Genomic DNA, 25,397 nt, shown 5'->3' on the forward strand with positions numbered 1-25,397 from the left:
CCGGCTTGTCCTACGCTCAGCCGTTGAGTTTAGTTAGTTCAGGTTTCACAAGGTGACAAGAGTTTCTAGAAAAGAACAACTCACCAGAGTGGCGAAATGGGTTCGAGGACAAGCACCGCATCGAATATGCAGGTTTCCGAGGTAGCACGAACCTAGGGTATCCCTTCGAGGAGCGACTTCTGAGCCTCACTTTACAAAGATTGAGACGATCTTCGCTGCTTGAAGTGAGATCTGGGGAAGGTATATCCTAGTTTTAGGAGCCAATTACCAAGGTCGGAGTGTTTGGCAGAGAGCCTCACTCTGAACAATGCCTACGTCGAATCGACAAGCTTGACCCACGGATGGAGACACGGGGCGCGCCCGCCGACCTGGTCAAAGATCAATATTGACTTCCCCAAAGGAGCGGAGCAGAGCCGGCTTTGATTTTACCTCCGGAGCTGTTCTTTCAACCGAATATACATTGTCTCGTCCTCGGTGTTGCCGGGCGCTGAGATGTTGCAAAGTGGAAATAATTGCATGATAACTGTGGCGCAAGGCGAACCGAAGAACGAAGCCAGGCTGTGCTGTGGACGCCCAGCCGGTGCCCAGCGCGCCCAAGAGCCACTAGTGGGCCTTACAAGGCCGCGACCCCTGTCGAATAGCGTCAGCGTTGTGCGTCCAAGTTGAGGTATACCCCTCCTCATTACGTCGTTTGTTTCGCCCCGCTTGTACGGTTGAAAGCTATGAGGAGAGTCTTGGTTGTTAAGCAGAACAGTCTTCTCATTATAGTAAAACTTAACATGAAGCCTAAGCTTCTGAACAGCCTAAGATTAGGTAGTCTAACCATAACTGTCTCTGATGAATCTCGTCAACGGTCTATCACAAGTCAGCAGGGAACGCATGGTTTCTGTTGCTGCCTTCCGTGTCCTAGGTATTGATTGATGCCCATCCCAACCCGTACAGTCCCATCCACCCAACCAACGTCAAACAGGTTCAGTGCTGCCCACTATTAACACTCTATGTATACTTGTCGACAAGACTCACGGTAACCCACTTCATTAATCTTAGGTAGGTACCTACTAACCGCGCAACTACCTACCTTACCTACCTAGCACGTTACTCCCCCTTGTTGCAGCATCAAAGGACCCTGTTTTTGCTTGGCTGGGTTGTGGCTAGGTTCCTCTTGCCGCTTTCCTTTCACTTATCCCTCCCGCCACATCCTCGTCCTTTTCCTCTTTACATCGACAGAACCCGTTAACTCGGTATTTTAACATCATCGCTTATCATCACTATAAAGCCACTTTCAACCACAAACAACGTCAACCAATACACGACTGCATAACGTAGTAGCGACATAAACCGCACAAAATCCTCATGTCAAACTACGACCCGTACGATCGGGATTACTCTCGCCGCTATGTGCGAGAGGAGCGTCGAGAAGACCCCCGCTATCTCGACCCTCGAGATTCCTTTAACTCAAAGACTCATCGGGAGATCGTTCCTCGCGGACGCGAGGACAGCGATCTATCGATAGAAGAGGTCAGACGGGAATTTCCCCCTCCTGGTACCCGTGATATTCGCAGGGCCCGATCCGCCGGCCCAAACTACTACGAGGAAGAATATGAGTATCGCCGAGGCTACGACCCTCGCGATCGCGACTATGACCGTCGTTCCCACCGAGGTCACTCCAGCCCTTACTACGAAGATGAGGAGCGCGACCGCGAGCGCAAGCACAAACCGAAGGGAATGTCCAAGAATGAGAAGATCATTGCTGCCGTCGCCGGTGCCGCCCTTTTGGCGGGTGGTAAGGAACTGTACGATCGACGCGAAGCCAAGGAGGAGCGCACTGAAGTCCAACGCAATCCTCTGTCAACTGCAGCTCTTGCTGGAGTCGGTGCCTTGGCTGCCTACCAGGGTGCACAATTCTACAACAAGCAGCAGGCCAAGAAGGATCAAAAGGCCAACATGATTCTTCAACGCGGCCGCGACGGTTATTATAGTGATTACTACTCTGATGAGGACGAAAGTCCAAGGGAGAAGAAGGGACACAAGAACTTCCTCGAGAGCGCTATCGCAGCCACAGGTCTCGGCGCTGCTGTCAAGAGTCTCACTGGCGGCGGCGGAGACGATACCAGGAGTCGCCGGGGAGGTAGTCCCTCCAGCGAAAGATCTCGTTCTCACGCTGGTGGTGGCAGCGGCGCCAACAAGATTCAAAAGGCAGCTATGGCTTCCCTCCTTGCCGGTGCCACAGAGGCCTTTCGTGTTGCCAAGGAGCCTGGCGGCTGGAAGGGCGAAAAGACGAAGCGCATTCTCACCGCCGCTGCAGGTGCTGCTGCTGTCGACACCGCAACTGATGACAAGGGAGGAAAGTTGGGCTTGGCCGAGTCCGTGATTGGTGGCTTAGTCGGTAACCGCCTAATTCGTGGTTCGAGAAATGATATTGAGGAGGATCGCAAGACTGGCCGCAGCCGCTCTCGCTCGCGAGCCCGCTCCAAGTCTCAGGGTGGTGGCAGTGGAGGCGCAAGCGGTCTTGCCGCTCTTGCGACCGCTGGCCTGGGTGCCCTGGGTGCAAAGAAGGTTCTTGATCGATCTCGATCGCGATCCAGGAGCCGTAGGGGACGAAGTGCCTCGTGCAGTCCATCCCCAGACAGGCGCCGTCAGCGAAGCCGCAGCCGTAGTGTTGTTGACAAAGCTCGCAACGGCTTGGCCAAACTAGGCCTTGGAGCTGGTGCTGGTGCTGGCGCTGCCGCCGCTGATGACTACCACCGGCGCGACCAAGATGACTTTAGCGACCGCGGTGGCAGCCGTTCCCGCCGATACTCGGACGATATGTACGATGACCGTCGATATGGCAGCAATCGAGATTATTACGATGATGATAGATCATACAAGAGTAAGCCCCGAGAGAGAAGACGAGGAGGGCGTTCCGATTATTCCTCTTCGTCATCAGACCTAGGGGATTCTGATGAGGATGAGAAGCGGGCGAAGAAAATGAGAGGTAAGCAACTTATCACCACAGGTTTAGCAGCAGTGGCCACTATACACGCAGCGCACGAGGTGTATTCTAGCATGGAAAAGAGAAACGCACGGCATAAAGCAGTCAAGGAAGGACGGTTGAGTGAGATGGAAGCCAAAAAGCTCAAGACCAAAGCCATCATGCAAGACGCCGCATCAGTCGGTATTGCTGCTATGGGCATCAAGGGAGCCATTTCCGAGATGAAGGAAGCCAAAGAATTGACACACGAGTGCAAAACTTTCCAACAAGAGAAGGCTCACCGTCATGAGAAGCGAGTGCAAAGGCGCTTGCGACAACAGTCAATGGGTGACGGTAGAAGAAGAGCAGACAGTTGGGCTCCTTCGTCTCGAGGGGATGGGTATGACTCGGATATCGAGTATGAATACTTTGACCCTCAAGACTACGGAGGCAAACCTTACAGAGGCAACACCTTCCCAGCAGAGCCGTATGGTACAAACACTTACAGGAGGAACCCCAACGGTCTGCCATCTCCTTTCTAAGAGCCCCTCGGGGTGTTGGGCGGCATCCACGCTTACTCACCTATCCCCCCAAACATCTTAAATCATGACTTATGACGAGACGACTTATTTGGCTCATGAGAAACTTGAGCCAATCAAACAGGGTTTTTCGTTTGGACACATGGCAATGAAGAACCCCAAGAAAGGAATGGAAAGACTGGAAAGAGAAGGAAACGGTGTGAATATGGCTTGTTGCGCTGCGTGGGTGTGGCTGGCGTTCGTTTTACTGAAATTCCTCTGCATCAGATAGATGAAGCAGATTTGCTTTCTCCCCGCAACCTCTCCCCACGTTTGTTTCACATGTGTGTTCAAGACGAAGACTAACGACGGTGATTAAAATAGACCATCGCCGATACTAAGCCAGTGGCCCGATCCCTGCAGGCACAGAAGCAAAAACGAAACTATATCTCGGCACAACGGCACATACGTGCATATCTGTCCAACAATGAGCTGCTCTCTTCTGGTAAAGTTGATGAATGGGGTAGGGTCTAGTAGAGGACTGAAAACGGGGAAGCAAGCGAGAGTGGCACGAGTTGACCCAACGAGATGGGAAGAGAGAGGGGCGGTAAGAAAGGATCGAGAAGCAAATGTGGTGTTAACAAATCACTACATGCACGATGATGAAGTGGTGGGAACACGGGTAGGCGGTCTCGGGAAGAACGGCTTTTTGGAAAGACGGGGGGTCTTGCAGATCAAGACTCGGCGATTGGACCAAGTGCGACAAGAAATCAGGAATGGGCTTGGGTGAAGATGGCAAGACGCCTCTAAAGTCAACGGGATATGGGCATACGAAAAGATGTATGTGGATGGCACGATGTGTTTATTTTATTTTCTTCTCCTTTTGCCATGTTGGATATTTGGATGAATAGCTTGTTATGCTGGACAGCAGGTGAGGGAGGTTCTTGGGGGTCGATTTACCGGCCCCCAGAATACCTTGACGAATCATGACCTATAATGAACAACTCTGGCTTACAATAAAATCTGTTACGTCTTTGGTGTTGATGAAACGATGTTCGGCTGTGACTACCTAGGTGATGTGAATGACAGCGGCTTCAACAATTAGGCGTGGACAAAAGTAGAAAACGGGTTGTTCTCCCTTGATCTCACTACAGTCTTCCAAATCACTGCTCTGTACCTGTCGCTCATCGTTTGATATCCTGGGCATACTCCAATAAACCCCACCATGCTTACAGAACACCCTGGCCGAATTACCTTAGTAGTGTGCAGATTCTATCCACGCAGATTCTTGTTTCTAACGGATCTGAGGCTCAGCTCTGTAACGTCATCAAGCCATGACGTCACTTATCAAGTGTCCACTTCACTGACAGCTCGGCCAAACAGCTGACGTCGTTTGATCACGATGTAGTTTCAAGGTATGCAGCCGAAGCCAAATGGAAGTAGAGGAGACAAGTTAATCGCTTTTACGCAAGGACAAGAGGCTTCTGGCCCCTAACATCATGCAGTCTTTTGTTGTGTGGTGGTGCATATTCTTGCGATTGGATACAAGAACTGACGCCACAGTTGATATCGTGATAAATGCTCATTGCTCTCTATAGGACACAGCACTATAGACCAGCTTTGGTGGCCAAATGCTCATACTCAGGCTCAATCTCATGCACCAAGACCTCCACCCGCCTGTTGTTTCCAGCTCTGTGCCATGGCCAGGAGATTGGACACGTCGGCAGCCTGCCTGTCATCGGCAGGGAAGACATAGTCGATGTATTCCTCCCACGAGTCGTCGTCGAGCTTTCTTCGGCGCTTCGTCTTGCGTGGCATTTGTTTCTGCACAGCCTCCACGTCCTCCACTGAGCCGTGTGTGCGCTCGAATGATAACCAGGCGTTGAGTAGCGAAACACACTCTTCCTTGAGATCTCGGTCTCGCATACTCCTGTGTGCTCGCTTGAATACCTTGCGTGCTCGCTCCTTGGCCTCTTCGCTGACTGGCTGTTCCTCATCACCCTCCTCCTCCTCATCTTCTGGAATGTTGATCTCAAAGTGCGCGTAACTAATCCAGACCTTGACGTGGTCCGTCTTTTCAAGTAGGCGCTCGTAGAGATCTCGCGTCCGCTCGTATTCACCTTCTTCCTCCTCGAAATCGATGTACGCCTTCCATAGAAGCTCAGGCATGTCAAGCTGTTGCTGCTGGACAGCAAGCTCGAAGATGGCGCGTGTACGGTCCAGATCATCCAGACCACGCTCAAGTTCAGCAAACTTGATCCATGTCTGACAATTTGCTGGGTTATATTCGATGTGCTTCTCATACAGAGTGCGACACCGCACGAACTCAAATAGTTTGCGTTCAAGGTCAACGTAGCCGTTGAAGATCTTGTCCTTTGGGCACATGCCAATCGCACGTCCAAGAAGCTTTCGCGCTGCGGTAAGTTCACCCTGTCTGATTTCGAAATGCGCCGCCATGAGCCAAATTTTAGCAAACGTGAACCTCTTATGTGGGATCAGACCCAAGCACGTATTGTAAATCTGCCGTGTCCGTTCAACATCCTGTCCCTGCATCTCTTCCCATATAGCGTAGAAGATCCAGAGATAGATGTATCGCCTCCAGTGCCGCTTCTCCATCGTTGGTGGAACCTGAGCAACAGCTCTCTCGTATATATCTCGAATTCTGTCAGAGTCCTGTGAAGTCTCTTCGAGCTTTGCGTAGTCGAACCAGGCGTCGTAGTTCTTTGGGTTCTCTTTGATAAGCTCCTCGTAATATACTCTCCTCTTGGATAGCACAACATCTTCCACCCCGTCCTTGTCGCCAAATTGTTTCTCGAATGTTGTGTATGCCTTGTGCAAAATCATTGACCTCGATCTTGGTAGTCGGTCCAGGGCATACTTGTATATCGCACGAGCGCGCTCATACTCTTTTAGCTTGGCTTCGAAACGAGCATAGGCGATAAACAACTTCTCATCGACAAAGTCATCTCCCAATGCCTCCACGGCCTCCCCAAAGACTTCCCGCACTTGGTCGCTAGTACCGAACTCCTCCTCAAACTTGGCCCACTTGATCCAATTCCGGGGCTCAGGGTGAATCATAGTAAAGGTCCGAAAGATTTCTCTTGCTCGCTCGAATTCGCCGTACCGCTTCTCAAGCTTTATATACGAGCTCCATGCCGCCTCATCTGGCTGCCATTGCATCCATCGATCAAACACTTGCCGCGTTCCGGGAATGTTGCCCAGCATCTCCTCCATGTAGACATATTTGTACCAGAGCTTGTCAACGCGCGGCAAGCGAGCGACGGCACGATCCAGGAGGTTTCGCGCATGGTTGATGTTCCTCGCCTTCATCTCCGACTCGATGTACCGAATCCATAGCTGAACATTGTTGGGGTGTGCGTCGAGTGCGCGCTCAAAGACGGACCGGGCGCGGGCAAATTCCTTCTGCTCCAACTCCCACTGAGCATATCGCAACCAGTTGTTGAGGTTGAGTCGATTGCGTCGCACATAGTCCTCGAACTCTTTTCTCTTCCGTCCTTGAAACTCGTGAAGCTCTTCCAAATCAGCAAATCGTTGAGTGGGGGCCTGCACTCCGACTTCTTGACGGTCAACAGCTTCTCTTAAAAGCTGTTCGGCGCTGATTTGAACAGGCGCGGCGGCCTTGTTCTTCACCCTCGGTGGCCCTCTGGACGACTCCATCGTACAATCACCAAGTTTTGAGGGCTCAAGTTGATGATGGTGATTATTTTTGCTGTGACAAGATTTAGATGAAAAGGAGAGTTAAGGTGTTGAAATACAGTTGAAAGTCAACAGCGACGCGACAGAGCAAGGCGCAAAAGTGTGTGGGAAGCCAGCCAATTATGATTCGATTTGATCGAGAGCCCCATTTTATTTGTGTGGCGCTCAGTAGCCTCGCAGCCTAGAAGTAAAAGTATTTATACCTAGTCAAGACAAATTACCTACTCCACAACCTAACCTACGTATTTCGCGACAATCACCTTTGCTCATTCATAGCATCCTTCCTACACACGACGCCACCATGTCGACTGTCGCAGACGATCTCCTCAACGATTTTGGGAGCTCAGGCGATGAGGCCGAAGAAGAACTCAACGATGGCCTCATCAAGGATGAAGAGGCAACCAGCAACCGTGACGCCATGCAGTTAGATGGCGACGCGGAGACGAGGGACGATGAAGATTCGGATGAGGGAATGAACGACAGAGAAGACTCCGAAGCAACAAAAGTAAAGGTCGAGAAGATGCAGCTTGGAGGAGTAAAGGATGTTAGAAGCGTTGCCAACCTCATGCAAACGCTTGAACCAGTTCTCGAGGTTAGTACTGCCCCCTTCAAACCGAGCCGCATCAACGGTCGCATCTTGATGGACGATTCGTTTACATCTGTTCTTTTGACGGATAGCCCTGACGTATTGCCTCGGACGCTACAGAGAATCGCACATTACCGATCGCAAGCCGCGACGCAGAATACCAACGTCGGAAACATCGAAGATCATCCCGAGTATCATCTTCTGACGCAGTCCAACAGCCTTTCGACCCAGATCGATGGCGAGGTTGTCCTCGTTCATAAGTTCATTCGCGACCACTACTCGACGAGGTTTCCCGAGCTCGAGCGACTTGTCACGACGCCAATCGAATATGCCAAGGTCGTTGCCATCATCGGAAATGGTCCGTTGGATTCGGAGAGTATCAAGGCCCTGCAGACTTCGACTGACAACCCGCTTGGAATAACACTCAAGTCCGTCCTTGATGGGCCGTCACTCATGATAGTGACGGTGGAGGCCACCACATCAAAGGGCCACGAGATGACACCCGAAGAGCTTGAGCGCGTTTACAAGGCATGCGATATGGTTATTGCCCTCAACAAGGCCAAGCAGACTCTCGCCGAGTACGTGCAGTCGCGCATGAACATTTTTGCGCCAAACCTGACAGCCCTTGTTGGTTCTCTTACGGCCGCCCAACTCCTCAACGCGGCAGGGGGCCTGACAGGTCTCTCCAAGACGCCTGCTTGCAACATCGCCTCTTGGGGATCCAAGAAGAAGCACTCGGGGCTTGCTACGAACATAGGTGTTCGGCAGCAGGGCTACCTTTACAACTCGGAGATGATCCGAGGCATTCCCACCGACTTGAAAAAACAAGCCTTGAGAATCGTGTCGGCCAAGCTAGTTCTGGCTGCCCGGGTTGATCGTACACACTCCAGTCCTGATGGATCCACAGGAGAGGAGCTCAAGTCAGCATGTCTTGAGCGTCTTGAGAAACTGACAGAGCCACCTCCCAACAAAGGACAGCGTGCGCTCCCTGTGCCAGACGATAAGCCATCCCGCAAGCGAGGTGGACGACGCGCTCGCAAGGCTAAGGAGGCTCTCGCTATGACTGATCTTCGCAAGCAGCAAAACCGTATGGCATTTGGCAAAGAGGAGAGGGAGGTTGGATACGGCACTGGCGAGTCGACTGTTGGTATGGGAATGATTGGTCAGTCGAACGACGGCCGCATTCGCAGTACGCAGATCGACCAGCGCACACGCGCAAAGCTCAGTGCCAAAAGCAAGGGCTGGGGCGGAAACAGCACCGTGGGTGGTGCTGCGTCGTCTATCGGTGGTTTTGGCCAAGCATCGAACATTGATCTACGAGGGCGCGGCTTACGAGCCTCGGGAGTTGGCAGCACCATCGGTTCAGCAACCGGCACAGCATCGTCTTTGTCATTCACGCCCGTCCAAGGTCTGGAGCTTGTTGACCCCAAGATGCAGGCAGAGCTCAGCAAGAAGCGCAAGGCCGAGGAGGACCGCTGGTTCAAGGGCGGCAGCTTCACACAGGTCGGAGGGTCGTCGAGTGGAAGCGTTTTCAAGGTGCCGGCGCTCCCAGCAGCCAAACGCGTCGATACAGGGTCAACCAAAACGGGTGCATCAGCATCAAAATAATTATGGCCTCAACATCATTCCTACACCACGTCAACTTGGTACTTTAGGGGTCACTGTGTGGCTGGGTTGTCATGGGAAAGTTCAGTGTTGTCATGGGAAAGCGAGCATTTGCATCATAGTGATCATCGCCGATGGTGATCATGATGATCATGTATTACAACAGCTTGCGGTTCGGGGAACCGGTCCTGTAGCGACCCCGCGCGCAGAAATTGCTATGGTGCTACCAACTACGACGGTCAGCGAGGAATAAGTTGAGGAGTGTATGGTAGGAAACGGACGGGCATTTCATTCGGGCAGGTTTTTAGCGAAAACGGCGTTTCAGGGAGAGGATCTATGAATGCCACGAGCGGAGTAGCATGGCAAAATATGTAATTAGCTCTCTCTACCTCTGGTGGTATCGAATGGGTCTGACTGGTTACGACATGCTGTCCTTGATCCGGAATGTGATTAAACACGAGACCGTAATGTTGAGAAACCAGCATGGATAAAAGCTCGAAACTAAGGTAAAGTCGTTAGACTCAAGTTTGCCGTACAATACTCCCTACAGGCCAGTACTTGGTCTAGGTAGCTGACACGGGCACCAGGGTGTTTAGTCCAAAAACGGGCTGACCAAGGAAAAATATGAATCACAAATCTCGATCGATCGACAGTGATCAGCCAAGTTACCATCAACGTGACCTGTCAAACGGGAAACATGGTCGTAGCATATTGGTCCTTTCTCTGACTGAAAGGATTCCACGTCGCATCACGAGAGGCCTTTTGTGCTCTCTTTCGTAGTTACACTAGGGTCATGTTCCTAGATTCCGGGCGTACGTACGTACGTTGACATGGCGCGGCCGTCTTTTCGCTGTTCAGGCTGAGGTTTAAAACAAGTTCCAGGTTGCCTACCAAGTCGCTGCCACAGCCACAGTTACAGGGTAACAGTGCAGTTTATGCGTAGTACGGAGTACTGTATCTTGGTTGTTCTTGTTTCGACAAGGATACGATACCGGCACACCGCCAGAAACATCTGTTTCAGGGTATCGAGATATGAGGAATTTGTCTCAGTGCTCTCCTTACGACCCATTGCTCCCCCAGCTGCTACAATGCCATACATTGGAACAGACGAGCAAAGTTGGCATGGCGCACCCTCAACGTCGGCTTGGTTGATCGAGTGTTCCTTTCCTTGTTTCCAAGCGACCATCGATGTGGCATGGTGACGCAAGGAAGGTTGATGTGTATATACAACAGCCTGGGCTTTATCAATATGAAAAGGCGACGCTACCATGCACATCAGGAAGAAAGGCGCGGGGGTTAAGTCAGAGTGGTAGACTATCTTGTAAAGGAGAGTAAACGCATGCCATGTTGTGGGTTTACGTTAGCCGAGAAGATGCTCAACGAACAGAAACAGTTGCATTGCGCGGTTGATATTGACGTTTCGTGCGAGAAGACATTATGATTGCATGGCGACATATTATCCTGTCGCTTCCTGAGTATCTCATGTATCTATCTATCTGTAGACATTATGGAAAACATACATCATCATTTCACCATGTCAACATCAAAAGCAACACGGAGTGGAGAAAATACAAGGATCAGTCAGTAAACTCTACTACCTATCGTGAACGAGTTTACAGAGTACATAGGTAGCTATAAATCCTTCGCACCGACAGAGGATAAGAACCACCTGCACCACCACCGAGTTGCTAAGATTAAAAAAAAAAAAATTTTTTACAACATAGTAAAAGGCCCCATTAAGGAGAATGTAACATTGTGTGGATTGGCATGTAAGTGGTGGAAACATATCGAAGTTGATGCCATACAAAAGGAAAGGCGGTGATAGCCTGGCACGCACTTGCATGACATGACCCAGAGAAGATTGAAGAATAAAATGATACCCGAGAGATTTCGGCAATGCCTTTGAAGGTCTTGCCTTTTTTTTTTACCTTACTTTACCTCATTAGCCTGCTTTAGGTTGGTAGACGACGAGGATCGCTAACGACCAAGCAAATCCCCGTCGTGGCCGGACTCGCTCCCACTGGCTGGTGAGAGTCTGGGACAGCTGCTTGGCTCCGGCTGACTGGTTTGGCGTACGGCTGGTTGTCGCTTGTGCCTGACAATCTACCCCAAAGGAACGAGGGTGTCGTCGACCTGGTTACATCATTGGTCAATGTGGTCCTAGGCGTCCCGAGCAGAAGTATCGGAATCGCATCATGGCTCAGCGGCGTGTCACAGACGAGGTCCCCTAAACCACCAGGTCATCTTAGCACAACACTAACCAGGTAGACTAAGTATTGTTTGCTGATGATGCGTGCTCCGCTCGCCATGTGTGCTTCACTCCTCACCTAGACCTCTATCTAAAGCCCGGGAGACGTGCCTTGCCCAAGGCAGGCAAGATAGACCTTGTCATTGGGCAATTCCACACGTATGTAGAAGATGATGGATGATCGCTGGGTTTAGATTGATCCCCCTCGTATGTACTCTACAGTACGGGCCCTCTTCTCCGGCGCCACGTCTTCACGCCCCTCCCCTCGCCTCCCTAACTCCCTGAAAACCCTTGATATTTGGTCTCAAGCCCCTTGGTCGCTGAGGCGGCGGGACCCTCGAGAGCCACGCGGACGGGACCGATGAGGCTGGCCTGCCAGGGCATCCGACCATGCACACTCCCCGCAGGGCACCGCATAAGAATTCAAAAGGGACCGATCCCCCTCCTGACTTCAGATCTCAATTGAGCGTCGTTGACCCGATCCCCTTCGATGCTCGATCGCACTCAGTGGAAGCCGATGCGCCTCAATGCTGCCGCCATTCGTTTTCGCCCCGCCGATCAGATAGACAGGACCCTTGTTGCTGTTTTTATTTTACAAGGAACTTGCCTGACACAGTCAACCCTGCGGTCATCTGCGTACTTTTTATGCCTTCCTAGTCTTTGTGATCGAGCACAGCCGGTGCATAACCGATTCGAGCCAGTCTAGTCATTATTCTGGAAGCACTTCGATCTCCGACTGCTTCATTAGGCCGGCTTTGAAACTCTGTTGTGGCCTTGCAATCCGAAATCAAGATTATTCCCCGGTCGTTATGAAACGGCAATCTTGGATGCTTAACGGAGCCTGGCTTTGGCCCAGCTACCTACCTAGTATCTACTCCCCGGAGGTTTTTGATAGGTGAGTGTTCGACCCTAAAGCGAGGTCTGTCTCCATCCCATGGCCCGTTTTGGATGTTGAAGGTGCTCCCGTTGCAAATGTTCCGCCAGCAGTTCATCAGGATCGTGCTCGTAGGTTGCTCAGACCAAGATCTCTCGGCCTGGTCCGATCAGTTGCGTCATTAGAATTGGAGAGAAGAAATGGCATGCACAAATGGGGCCTGTCATTTACAAGCGATAGCTCATTATCCTAGACAGATCCCTAAAAGCCCCTGTCAAGGCTTGGTGTCCATGTCATCCGTCCATCCACAGCGTGAAAGATGAACGTCGCTGTAGCGAAAGGTACAATCAACCACAATATCGGATCGAATATTGTCATCATTTTCATCGACTTTGCTGAGCCTTATAAGAGTTATTTCAACTTGTAGAGAGAGACCGAGAGACACTGGATTCATTTGGCCAAGGTAGCTCGGCTAGGATTTGTGACGTCAATGGGGCGCGCGATGGAAGTTATTGTCTGCTTGTAAACGCATCCGTCTGTCAACCTATGATGCTAGTGGTTGAGGGACCCTGAATGCTGGCTTCATTAGGGTTCAAGAAGCACGCCCGATGTGCGTGATTGGCAATCCGGAGCAAAACGACCGGAGGGGCAGAGATTGGTTTTGAGATCTCGAGGTTGTATGTACTGATGAAATGGAGATATACCCTACTCGTATTGGACCACGGAACATAAAGTTCGTCGTTTGCGTCAAGACACCCTGGCAGACAGACAGCAGTACACAGCTGCAAAGTGGAAGTCAATCTGGCGATTTCAGAGAGAGGGAGTGTAAGGAGTCAGAAGCCAGGGTCAATCCAATCAGCCAGGACTGAGCCAGTCAGCTTCAACGGATCATATGGGAAACCTCCTCATTCATCAGGTTATCAGCAAGTGTCGTCGGGTGTCATTGGCTGCAATGGCTCCTCTTTCAACAAACCCCCATCTTGCCGAGATGGGGAAACCACCTGAGCTGAGTGGAAGTCAAGTCTTGAGTCTTCAACAGGGTTCGTCAACCCCATTGCGACACCCTTCGGCGCCCGGGGTTGGGTCCGCGCCCAAACAAACGAAATCGCAGGCACTCACTCTGGCACTGTTGTGGAAGAGAAACGACAAGATAGAGTTCCTACGGTGACTACCGGAGGGCATCCGCACAAGGTTGATTGGCCAAGAAACAACAAGACGAGGTGAGGTTCGACGAGAGAATTCACTCCTCGGCACGCCATCCTGATGGCCAAGTTACAGAACATAGCATCTTAAATGATGCTGTTGTTTGCCATGTGGCTTCTAAGACCAAAGCTACATGCTTGGTTCAATCACCTATAAACCTGCAAAACCTTGGCAACGAAGAACGGGTTCAGTTTGCTTCCATTGCTGTAGGACTGTCGGGAAGTTTTCGTTCCCTCTGGTACTTGTCATGGGTTAATTGGCCGAACCTCTCCAGAAGTTGCTGCTCTGCGTAGGTAAACAGTGAAAATGTTGGCATTGGGTCGGTCCCCACCCTAGAGCCACAGTAAAACTCCCTTGATCGCCATTTTCTCGATCTTTTCCGATTATTGGTCGATGGAGTTTCTATCCCCAGTCCTGATGGGGGACCCTTGGACGACCCTGGAGGTGTTAGCGTCAAGGGGATTGTCGTCCGCCCCCCGCCGCCTCCACTTTCTACCTGCTTGTGAAGCTGACCACAGCCAGACACGCTGAGGTGCTGAAAGCAACTCAGGCAGCGCAGCGCAGCGTAGCATCTAGGGGTGTTTGTGCCTTACTAGCCCTCCATTGCTAGCCACTCTAGCTCTGGGGAACGTGCCCCGGCATGATCCACTCTGGCCCGCCCTCGTCTCACCCCAAAGCCCGCTGCTGGTTGCGGGCAGCAAATGGAGCAGATGTCTTATTAGTGGGTCAGCGCCACAGTTTTATTTTTCTTTCCAGTTGCTACTCTGTAGAGGGCCTCTGGGGCCTGTTTTTAATGTCATCAACCGGACGCTGTCACCATGACGCCTCACTTTGCTTAATGCCTTGCATAAGCCCCTCAGGGCGTAAGAAAGCTATGGAAGGTGAGGAAATATTCAAGAAACTTAGGGTGAACTTGGGAGGCCTATAGGTCAGTTGTTTTTATCATGTAGGATAAATGTTCTAAGTTTTCTTGCCTCCCCTTGCCCCCTCCTTCTAATTGTCGTAGATAAGCATGTTGGTGTTGAAGAGGGATAACCATGGTTGAAGAGCGGGGAAAGGTTGACCGAAACCCCATCGCTCCCGTCCATGAAGCACCGTACTGTATGCTCCATTGTGTAGGTAGGTAAGCAGGTTGTTTAGTTTACCTCGAGCTGACTGGCTTTTCAAGTGCAAGCTCACAATACACGACGCCTGTGTCTCGGTTTTCTTTTTAACGTATAGTTTTGCGCAAAACTTGGGTATGCAAGCCCCTGGGTTGGCTGGGGATTTGCAGGGTCCGACCTCTAGAGTACAGACAGTTTCCTGAAAGCGACAGGATTGAGCCCTGCATGAGCTGTATAGGAAAGTGTCCGTCATACAGTATGTACTGTGCTTGGGTCCGTTTTGCTTTTGTGTAACCGTGAAATAGCTCTGATAATGAATGAGCAAGGGTTACCGCTACCTGGAGCTGGAGTCGCTCAGTTGCCCAGAGATTCAGCGATTACTGTAGCGTCCCTCTGAAAGTCTGGGCCTGTAGCTAATGGCTTGCTGTTGTGAAGTTGACGTCACCATGGTGCGATTAGAAGATGTACGGTGTCTCGGGGTCCCAGGTACTCACTCTCTCACTAGCTCGTCTGATCCGGCTATCCGTCATGGTGACGCCCCAAGCCTAGGGATCGAGATTACAGTTTGGAAATCAGGGTCCAAGTCCCGGAGTGCCGTTCCGTAGGATAGGTGTAGTAGTCGTCAACTCATCAGCAGGGCCGCACTTGGTGCGCAGATACCTAGGTATGGTACCGTGGTCAACATTAGGTACTAACGTACGTATTGTGATATCAGCGTGTCGCGCCGCGGCCAGCTCAATGCGGCCGAGTGACGGGGTTTCGACTGAGTGCAGAATCAAAGAACAACATCTTTGAGTTTAGAGGTATTGCGCTGTGCATTGTGATTACTATAGAAAATGTTTCCTGACGCAGCATCCGACCGAGTGGGCGCCGGTGAGTCCAGTATCAATTAAGGCAGGGCGTATTATGTGGTAGCAATGGGATAGGAGGGTGGAAAGCCATGCAAGGAAGTCACCGCCTGCAGCAAAAGACTGACAAGAAAGCAAAGCAAAGCAAGGTGAGATTCAACAATGTTCGGTATCCATGGTCGCGAATGATCGACATTACATGGAAGCTGGAGGCGAGGTGAAGGACTACTGTTGTACATACAATTGCTTCTCTGAGCGAAAGCTATTTGGGGGGATAGTGTTCCCAGTAAAAAGGGACTCTAGAGATGGCTTGCGCTAAAAGAAGGTCAAAAGCAAGCCCTTGGTCTCCTCACACCTGCTGTTCCTTGGCGGTTATCCTTCATCGACCCTGGCAAGAGCTCGGTGGTTGCAGCTGGAGGGCCATTAAAGGCCCCTTCGTCCCTGGCAAGCCACCCCACACCAGCCTGTGTTCCCACTTAAGTACCAAGGAAAAGACAAAAACAAGAGCGCGAAATCGCGCCGTAGCAAAGAGAAGAAATCAAGAGAATGGAATTTTCTTCTTTGACAAAGAACCTACAAGCGAACAGAGAGAGAGACGAACCTGCGAGTACCTAGTGCAATTCCCTCTGTCTTTACATCCTTTGAAATGTCAAGTCGGCTGCGTAGGTAGCTGGGGAAAATCAAGGCATAACCCACTATATTCTCAATCCGGTCCATGTGAGGTGCATTTATTTTTTCATCACTCCGAGGTGGCTAGTGGATGCTACCACTATCACCACCACCTCCACTTTTCCCTCAGTAAGCTCCGGCCAAAACCGTCTCAGCGGTTGCACCAGCCTGGCCGCCGAGCCCTGGCTGGCCTACCTTAGGACAAATGGTGAGGGGGAGCGGGAGCTTACTGATGACTCTCAGGGCAGGTGCCTCTTTGGAGAGTTTCCCATGCCAGCCCAGGGCTCGTTTTCAGAGGCCAGTGCCACAATGCTCCTCACACCCCTCCCCCTCCCCTCTCTCTTCTCTTCTCCATCAAGTTGAACACTTTGAACAGAAGAGGAGAGAAGGGGAGAAGAAACAAAAAGGAGTTAACGGCACACCACTGTCTGTTGCTGGTGGACCCCATGCTCTAGGGTGTGTGTGGCTCATCCAGGCCAACCTATCCAAGTTACGTCCATTCATCGTAACTCTCAATTCAGACTCGACATTTTTCTCGATCTCATCGATCGATGGGGTTGCGCAAAAAATCCCATGCTTGATTCCCACCCCAATTCTCTCCCTTCTTTTCCCTTCTTTGCTCATACTGCCCGTAGTACCCCCCCAACCAAGAGGCGTGTGCTCTGTTTCCCTCCGTTCTGTACGTACTCTCTCCCACTCCCCTTGTTTTCCTCCTTGTGAATCCAACGGGTTACTTATAAACTTAAGCTCCAGCCATCCATCATTTCCAGCCTTGCTTCGTTTAGTATTATTCACTCCTCATACTTTTATTTACTTACTACGAGACTCTCTCCTCTCACAAAGTCGTTTCCAATCTTGGGCTGATCATTGACGGATATAACATCCGTTCTTGTGTTGTGTGTTCAGTTACCCTTTCCGTCTGCTTTATCGTTGCCCCTTGGCTCTGGCTCTGGCTTGTATACTGGATTCCTCGGCAACCCCCATTATCTAAACAACAACAATCACCACTTGTGCCAGATCTTTTCTTATTCTTCTGTGCCATACATGAACTTGATACCAAACGTCCAACTACTCTGCTTCCTTACTACCAAGACTGCAGAACTGACACCGCCATAATCAATCAGCTCCTTGTTCCCTTCGCTACCACTACCGGACCCCTGTAATTTTTCAGGAACACGCACGCAACAGACCACGAGAAACCCATCAGTCTCGTGTTCACAAAGCGGAGGCGATTTTGAGCCATCAATCCCTTCGTTCGGTCCCCTCGAGTCCAGACAAGCTCCGCGACTAGCCATCCCGCTATTTGGGTCCGCCTCGCTTCCCTTCGGAGCTGCAACCATATCCAGGCGCATCAAGTCGCCCAGTCTGATCTGATCAGTAGCTGTGTTCTACTGATATCACTGCCACTGTCAACATTACCAAGAGCTGTTCCCAATTCCTGTCGCAATGACAATGCACGCAATCAACGCCGCTGGTCGACGAGTTTCACTCCTTAACGACGAATCTGCTTCCCAACAACAACAACAGCAGCCCACGCAACGACCACCTCTCAGCTTCCACTCTCACTCCAGCTATGCCTTCACTCAATCATACCCCACCCCGGGCAGTACTTCTTCTTCGCCAAACACTCCCGAACTTCTTCGTTCCGACTCTTATGACTCTCAAATGAGCAACGATCCTCTTTCTCCTCTGACTCCCAACGTCGACTACTACCCTCGACAACAGGTCATGTACACAATTTCTCAGGACTACAACATGGAGGCGAAGCATGCCCAATACGCCGACAGCACCCGTTCAGCTTCCTACGACGCTGAGATGGTCAGCCAGCCCCGATCCTCGCCTATGCCCGAGCGCCCCGGAAAGAGGTATCCCTGCAGGTACCGCGACACTCATGGTTGCGAAAAGACCTTCACCACCTCAGGTCATGCCTCGCGCCATTCAAAGATTCACACTGCAGAGAAGGCTGTTCAATGTACCTTTGCAGGATGCCAGAAGAAGTTCACTCGCGCCGACAATATGAAGCAACATCTCGAAACCCACTTCAAGGATAAGAGTCGCTCTTCTACCAGCCAGCGCAGTCACAGGACATCCCTAGCTGACGCTCGTCGTAACTCTACATCCGGGCGCCCTTCCGCAAGCCGCACATCCTCGTCCAGGAGCCGACGCGACGCTGATCCTTATCCCCTTCCCACGCCCCCACTGGCCTCACCCAGTGTCAACAGTGGATCTTGGGATTTGGGCGGCCGCAACTTGCCCATTCTCAACCGCCCTGTTGCTGGCAGGACACCTAGCGGTCTGGATGCTCTCGCTATGGCCGTGGCATGCCAGGAGGGTTCCGGTGTCTGAAGTGAATAATGCTGGATCTCTCACCCCTGGCATTCTCTTCCTTCTAAAAAAGATTTTTTTTTTCTCGGGCATTACTTTATTGATAATCTTAATCCTCTGACAAGTCCTATCTCTACACACAAATCACTCCACCTGGCGACTTGATCTTTGGGGCACAACCTACTCCCCTCATGACTCCCCCGACCCACACACAGACATTTTGGTGCATTTTTATTCTGTTCAATGGATTGTCTCTATCACGGCGTTGTATGAACACACGAGGAGTAACCCGGATTCAAAGGCGTTATCCGTTTGGATGGGTTTGTTTTATTTTCTTACTTTTTATTTATTTATCATTTATTCAAAAGGTGTCTGGGATTGGACGGTGTCGCGAGTATATGATTGGCTACACGGATGGTTCTCCCCATAAAGGGCACGCGGTTTAGATAAACGACGACAGGAGTTGCCCTCTTGGAGTTTCAAACCCGAGGGCGAAAAAACGCATGGCGTTAGCGGGGTTTTCACGATTTGATGTTTCCAACTTTTGTTCAACTATAAGAACTTCTGGGGTAGGCCCATTCGAGGGCCGTATCTGGCATCTCTAGGGGCATGGGTGGTGGAAGAAGACGAGACAGCGGCATAGTACACACTTGGTCGCTGCCGCTTGCGGCTGTATTTAGACGGCAGTGAGGCAGTTTTATGTGTAGTGCTTTTCCATTTTGGATTCAACACACGAACTGTATACAATTGATACCATTTTCAAAATTTCATACTCTTCTTCTCCCCAAGAATTTTTGTGATATCAGCCAACGTGAAGGGATAGAATACATCTATTTACAATGGTGTAACACAAATTCTTCCTATCATCGGCATAATTAACCATGACTTGCTGTTTCCATTCGACATCAAATCTATGGGCTCATTAATGCCATACCTTGTGAGCTTGTCGCCTCAGTACCTATTCAAGCTAATATAGATAAATACCCCATGAGACTCTGCTTTGCCAAGGGACAAACAGATATCCACTTTGTAACACTTGTTTATGGTATACTCTTGGTAACCAATGACCTGATGGTCGGCAGGTAACTCGATTGATTTTACGCGCTTCTGAGTTTTGTCACATGGGACTCTTCTGACAACCCTGAGACATTTCCAAAACACACATAACCACGTTACACATGACAAGTAAAAATCTAATTTCTTTTATATATGTGTGTATGCTTTGATCATCAAATCATTCGATGTCGTTACGCAACTAATTGTCATCATGCATCATAGTTCTCGTACCACGTGCGATTCCCTATTCCCATATATCCTCCTTTTCTGCACATAATCTGGCCATCTCCAGCTGCTCGTCTGTCTGACAGACGAGCACCCGCTGCCTGGCATCGCGTTTGCCGAGTTCCTGGACCACATCCTTGATAGGTTCCTGATTACTAGCATCATCGAGGGCAAAGCCTAAGCAGGCAACCCTCTCGACGACGGCAGATCGAAGCTTAGCGCTGTGCTCTCCAATGCCGCCAGCGAAAACCAAAGCATCGACACGGCCCTCGAGGGTTACGAAGTAAGAGCCGACAAAGCCGGCAATGCGATCGACAAAGATTTCGAAGGCCAGGCGGTGGGTGGGCTCGTCTGACTCGGCAACTACGCCAAAGTTGGTCGTGCCCGTCATGGACTTCCAGCCGCTCTCCTTATTGAGGATCTCCTCAGCCCTTGAAATGTGAAGATGTTTGGTGGATGCAGGGGAGAGTTTCCCCACATCGGAGGCATAGTGGAAGACAAGACTGCAAAGGTTGGCAAGGGTCAGCATGCAAGAACCTTAATTTAGAAAGGAAGACCCTGATCCCACCCCTCGGTTCCGGATCTCATGTATGATCTGATGAGAGTAGCATTCCGCTGCATCCGGTGGGGCATGGTTCTGGGTTCTGGGCCCTAGGCCCCGGGCTAAGGGTGTTTTTGAGGGATTGAGCGCCTTACCTAGGATCAACACTGCCGCTTCGAGTCGCTCCAGGAAGGCCCGCCAAAGGTGTAAGCCCCATACTCGTATCCCAACTCTTGCCGCCCTTGATGGCGCAGGCGCTGGCACCGCTACCGAGGTGCAAAGCGATCATGTTTAAGCTGTCGACGTCTTTTTCAAGATACTGTGCCACGGCTCTTGTGATGAATGCATAGCTGATTCCGTGAAATCCGTACTTGCGTAGGCGATTGCTTTTCGCGATCTTTGGGTCGATGGGGTAGGTGTAGATGTGTGGAGGGATAGTTGTATGGAACTGTGAGTCGAAACAGGCGACGTTGATGGTCTTGGGTAGCGCGCTGATGCAAGTGTCGACGATGCTCAAGGCGACACCATTGTGAAGTGGTGCTAGGTCGCTGAGCTCTTCAAGGTGGTGATAGGCATCTTGGGTAATGACTTGCGACCGATCATAGTCCCCTCCATGAACAATGCGATGGCTGGCGATGGCAATATCCTCCTTTGAAGAGATCTCCTTGAGTTCAGCGTCATCAATGAATGTCTTGAGGAGAAGGTCGAAAGCATCCTCTTGATTCTTGACACTTTCGGCAACCTCTCTCGCCTTGACCACCTTCTCACCGCGACGCGTATAAGCAAGCGTTGCTGGCGGAGCAGTCAATCCACCGATTGAGGCCTCTGCGATTTGATGAGGTTCTGCGTTCTTATCTGCAATATAGACTGAGATCTTGACCGAGCTAGAGCCGGCATTGATGGCGAGAATGACCTTCATGACCGATGGCGCGACGCTGAGGGGGTCAATGTTTTGGTGTTGAGTGTGTATCAGGAACGGGGGAGCAGTGGCAGCAGTAGTGAGCGATGGATGCTAGGGGAGAAGGGAGCTTGAGTTGAGTTTATCAACTTTCCATTCATGACGGGTTGTGCATCTCAATGACGACACAGCTCCATGGTACGATCCAGGCACCGCGGGGGGTCTTCAGAGACGGTGTGGGGGGGGGGGGGCCTGAGCATTTCCCCGTTGTCTGCCCACGGATAGCGACATAAGGTATACAGCCTGATAACCTCTGTTTGACGTCCCGGCCAATCCCCTACGGGCGGCTGCTGATTATCGCCTTTTTGGGCGGCGTTTGATGAGCGCTTTCATTTCTGACAGGTGAAAGGGTGTGGGCTGTCAACGTCAGACCTTGCAACTACTGTCACCCCACTTGGACACGCACTGCAGCTCGAGCATGTGGCTCGTCTCAGTGGTGCAACTGGTCGAGGATACTGATATGCCATCTGACTCGGAATTGCCCTTTTCAAGGCGTAGCTTCGGCCGCATCCGAGGGTTCTGGCACCGATTCGAGCATGTGGTTCGGCCATCCTGACACCGGTAAATCGGGAGAATGTCCCGGCAAAATCTGCGGCGAGGGCAATTCGAAATGGTTTGGTGGAAATGGGATGCCGTTGAATTCACGGTCCGAACTGTGGCAATAAAGCCAGGTCTCGATAAATCGTCGGTATGCTGGTCTGACTGTTAGCTGACATGTCTGGAGACAGATTTGGAGATCCGGCCAGGGCAGCCGTTGCTCCTACGAGGGGAGCCCTCTTTTTGGGCTTTTTTTTTTCCCTGACCTTGACGCTCAGTGAACTGGATGGCCAGATATCGTATGTCGAGAGTCGGCTGCTGCAATGATCTTGGCTCGGAGGAATCATTCGTTCTGGTTCGAGATCGCATACGATGCGGCAGTGAAAAGCGTCGGTGTGAGTGCTGGTCGTCGCCCGAAGTATGCCGCCTGCCAGACGCATTGAGTCGAAGCTGTTTCGCGCGGTCGTCCCTCCCGCGCAGTTCCCCGTCGAACGAGTGAATATCATACTCTCGGTATTGGCCATCCGTCTTATTCGCACACACGCTGAGGGAGTGGAAAGTCGTATATCGATCCCTCCACAGCTTGAGTCTCTGAATCGCACCGATCCCCTTAACCTTGCCGAAGCCATCTGTGCGACCATGGACGTTTGTCCAAACGACGTCGACGTCATAGAAATCAACCAGGTCCTTTCTGCGCAAATCTCCCTGAAATTGAATAGAGCTCTCGACTGTCGTGAATTCGTATCTGATCGTGACGTACTGGTCATGTATACAAACACCCTCGTCCGTTGTGTACCGAATCCGGTGAGGTTCCTGAAACGTGAGATATCTTTCCATGTCCGAAGGGTCATAGTACGGGCGATGGCGCGAGTGGAGGGTATGAGGATATATATCGCAGGGTGTGTCGGAGGGCACTGAGAGTGAATTGAGTTAGCTGACGTTGGATGTGGAAAGCAGCAGCCCAAGTCTACATACAGAAGTGTTCGAGCAATTCGCTCTGGTAGCTACCCTGCCACAGAACACGGCGCTGCTCAGAACCCACCACTTCCCAAGGCCCCAAGTAAACGACTCGTTCGTCAGGAGTATCTTGAAAAAGGATTCTAGATGTATCCCAGTGTCAGCCAGATGAAACGCTACTCATATCAACCACAGGCCGGGAGAATCGCACATTGTTGCCTGGAAACCCGGGGGTCCCAAATCGAGTACCGAGGTCCCAGTTCCCGACCCCTCGGTGGTCGGAGCAGAAATGGTTGATATGCCGGAGGTGGGAGTCCAGGTTGAATCAACCGGACTGACGTATGTTCGTCCGTATGTTGGCGGGCGACCGAGCGACGAGGAAGTAAAGGACGAGCCCGAGGACGACATGCTGTCGCTGGTAGCAGTCGAGGGCGATCTGGCTGACCGAGCGGTGGGGACATGTCATGACACGGTCACAACGGCGCAGGAGGTGCGAGTGGTCTCTGCTGGCGCTTTCTCGAAGATCCCAGTGACCAGCCCTAAAGCCGCCGTTGACACGCTCTGGCTTGAACTTGGGCAACGAACGGTCAGCTCTGCTGCGTGGAAGCTTATGTTGACAGAGGAATGGCGGCTCGGCAGGCTCTTGGCTGTCGAGGCCCTGATATCGCCAATGCCTGGGCCGGCGCAAAGGCAGAATCTCAACAATAGGGCAGCGATACAACGTGGAGGCACCGAGCAAGGTATGTACACTCAGTCGGGATAGACTTCAAGCACTAGATTGGCAAGGGTAGCTCCGGAAGCCGCTGGTGCATTCGTCTGCCCCTCTGATACGACAGCAGGAAACTAGACCTTGCGAGTTCCAGTAATGTATCTGTATCTTTATCCGTACGTACGTGTACAGTGAATGGTGTGCTTGATGAGCGCCAGGAGCCGAAGATCCCAACCTTGGATGAGGTAAAGTTGGAGCTCACGTACATGGAGATCTCGCACCAAAGCTGTTGCAACAGCAGTATGTATGTAGAGGGCAAAGCAGGACAGACTCAGACCAGACGAGACCAGCCCAAGATAGGACAGGAGAGAAATCAAAGTTCAAGGCGACTTCCTAGAAGATTTAGAGCTAAGCAAGTGTGTCTTGTTTTTTTTTTTTTGGTTGTTCGTCCCATGAACCAGCTGCAGGCCAGCATCATCCATCGCAAATCGTGCTGGGAGTGAGAAGAAGAAAATGTAGATAGACGAGTGCGGTGAATTTCCACGGATAGTCGACTCAATGAGGGGCCTACAATGTTTGGGCCCGCATCAAATTCGCCAGGAGGACGGATACCTGTACATTAGTGCCTAGGCAGGTAAGGCTAGCCACACACAGACAGGCACGCTGCACGCTGCCTGTCGCAAGGCCGTCAGTTGTTGGCCACTTAGGTACGCAACAATAGAGGAGCTGCGTCGACAGAAGCCGTCCCCAGAAACTCCAAGCCCGAGCAAAATGAATGTCGTTGCGTTGTGCAATCGACAGCCAAGGGTCGACGCCACATGGGCAGAAGCTTGTCTTCCATTGGTGGTCCACTAACAGCGGGAGCACGGCGCACGGGGGTCCATGGGACATTCTTATGGGCTAGCTAACACGGCCAAGAAAGCTAGGGTCCATGTCGTGGGCATTGGAGCTAGGCCAAGCTCCGGCTAGCAATTCCGATTGTCTGGGCCCGTCAGTGTTGTTTGATATGGATGGATGGATGTCACCAGAATGTGGAATTGGTCGCATGTTTATGACTTGCCAATTGAAAAAAGTTATGAGTCTCGTTGGTATCACGAATACGGACGCATCTTGGCCGGGCAGAGCCGCGTGCTACTACTGTATACCCCATCACCCCGACTGGCGTTGAAGCCATCCAATGGATGGATATTCTTAGGTAGTTACTCTGGGCGTGATGGCATCGCTTGGGGGTTTTTTGCACAGTAATAGAGATACATGCTTCGATGATGGCCTGGTAAAGAGTGGAAGAGCCAAGTGTCATTCGGCACGCTCAGTGATCCTTCAATTGCAGTCGGTTTCGAAAGTCGTTTCGTGGTGCAAGTTTAGAAATAAAAAACGGCTGGCATACGAGTTTCCGATATGCTCATCAAGTCAAACGACTTGGGAATCACCATTTGCCCTGTTATGTTCCGAAAATGGCCAGCTCCCCACGATATAAAGATATCCTCACTTACTCTTTGAGTTGAGATAAATCATATCAAGACAGTTAAGACTATGGATTCGTGCAATAACGGCTTAGATCTTCTGTGCTGAGGGTCGCAACGTCGATCTCCTGCATTCCCTGAACCATGGAATTGGGTTGCAGCACTCGGACCCGGGTTGATTTCAGCGAGGCACTAACTAGTCAAGGTACAGCATGAGTACTCCGTATGTAAAGTCAAGCAAGGTAATGTATAGATAGTAGGTAGTTAGAACACAGCGCCGTCTCCCTTGAAGTGCATCTGTC

General features: G+C 51.3%; 6 protein-coding genes; 3 read left to right on the forward strand and 3 right to left on the reverse strand.

Moving 5' to 3' along the window:
• Positions 1-1,353: 1,353 nt before the first annotated feature.
• FFUJ_01497 (uncharacterized protein) lies at positions 1,354-3,495 on the forward strand (the record flags this gene model as incomplete). The annotated part of the gene is made up of 1 exon (XM_023578050.1): positions 1,354-3,495. One exon carries the CDS (start codon positions 1,354-1,356, stop codon positions 3,493-3,495), a length of 2,142 nt encoding a protein of 713 aa, XP_023424076.1.
• A 1,629-nt stretch (positions 3,496-5,124) lies between these two features.
• FFUJ_01496 (probable crooked neck protein CGI-201 (short form)) lies at positions 5,125-7,149 on the reverse strand (the record flags this gene model as incomplete). The annotated part of the gene is made up of 1 exon (XM_023578061.1): positions 5,125-7,149. The coding sequence occupies one exon, from the start codon at positions 7,147-7,149 to the stop codon at positions 5,125-5,127; it is 2,025 nt and encodes a 674-aa protein (XP_023424077.1).
• Positions 7,150-7,489: 340 nt separating this feature from the next.
• Positions 7,490-9,382, forward strand: FFUJ_01495 (related to U4/U6 snRNP-associated 61 kDa protein; the record flags this gene model as incomplete). The annotated part of the gene is made up of 1 exon (XM_023578072.1): positions 7,490-9,382. One exon carries the CDS (start codon positions 7,490-7,492, stop codon positions 9,380-9,382), a length of 1,893 nt encoding a protein of 630 aa, XP_023424078.1.
• Positions 9,383-17,770: 8,388 nt separating this feature from the next.
• On the forward strand, positions 17,771-18,670 carry FFUJ_01494 (related to transcriptional repressor; the record flags this gene model as incomplete). The annotated part of the gene is made up of 1 exon (XM_023578083.1): positions 17,771-18,670. One exon carries the CDS (start codon positions 17,771-17,773, stop codon positions 18,668-18,670), a length of 900 nt encoding a protein of 299 aa, XP_023424079.1.
• A 1,279-nt stretch (positions 18,671-19,949) lies between these two features.
• On the reverse strand, positions 19,950-21,390 carry FFUJ_01493 (related to acetate kinase; the record flags this gene model as incomplete). XM_023578094.1 has 2 exons in its annotated part: positions 19,950-20,433; positions 20,627-21,390. The coding sequence occupies 2 exons, from the start codon at positions 21,388-21,390 to the stop codon at positions 19,950-19,952; spliced, it is 1,248 nt and encodes a 415-aa protein (XP_023424080.1).
• Positions 21,391-21,916: 526 nt separating this feature from the next.
• Positions 21,917-23,331, reverse strand: FFUJ_01492 (uncharacterized protein; the record flags this gene model as incomplete). XM_023578105.1 has 4 exons in its annotated part: positions 21,917-22,122; positions 22,233-22,880; positions 22,942-23,066; positions 23,135-23,331. The coding sequence occupies 4 exons, from the start codon at positions 23,329-23,331 to the stop codon at positions 21,917-21,919; spliced, it is 1,176 nt and encodes a 391-aa protein (XP_023424081.1).
• Between the last annotated feature and the right edge of the window lie 2,066 nt (positions 23,332-25,397).

Source organism: Fusarium fujikuroi, chromosome FFUJ_chr01 (assembly GCF_900079805.1).
Source record: "Fusarium fujikuroi IMI 58289 draft genome, chromosome FFUJ_chr01".
NCBI lineage: Eukaryota > Fungi > Ascomycota > Sordariomycetes > Hypocreales > Nectriaceae > Fusarium > Fusarium fujikuroi.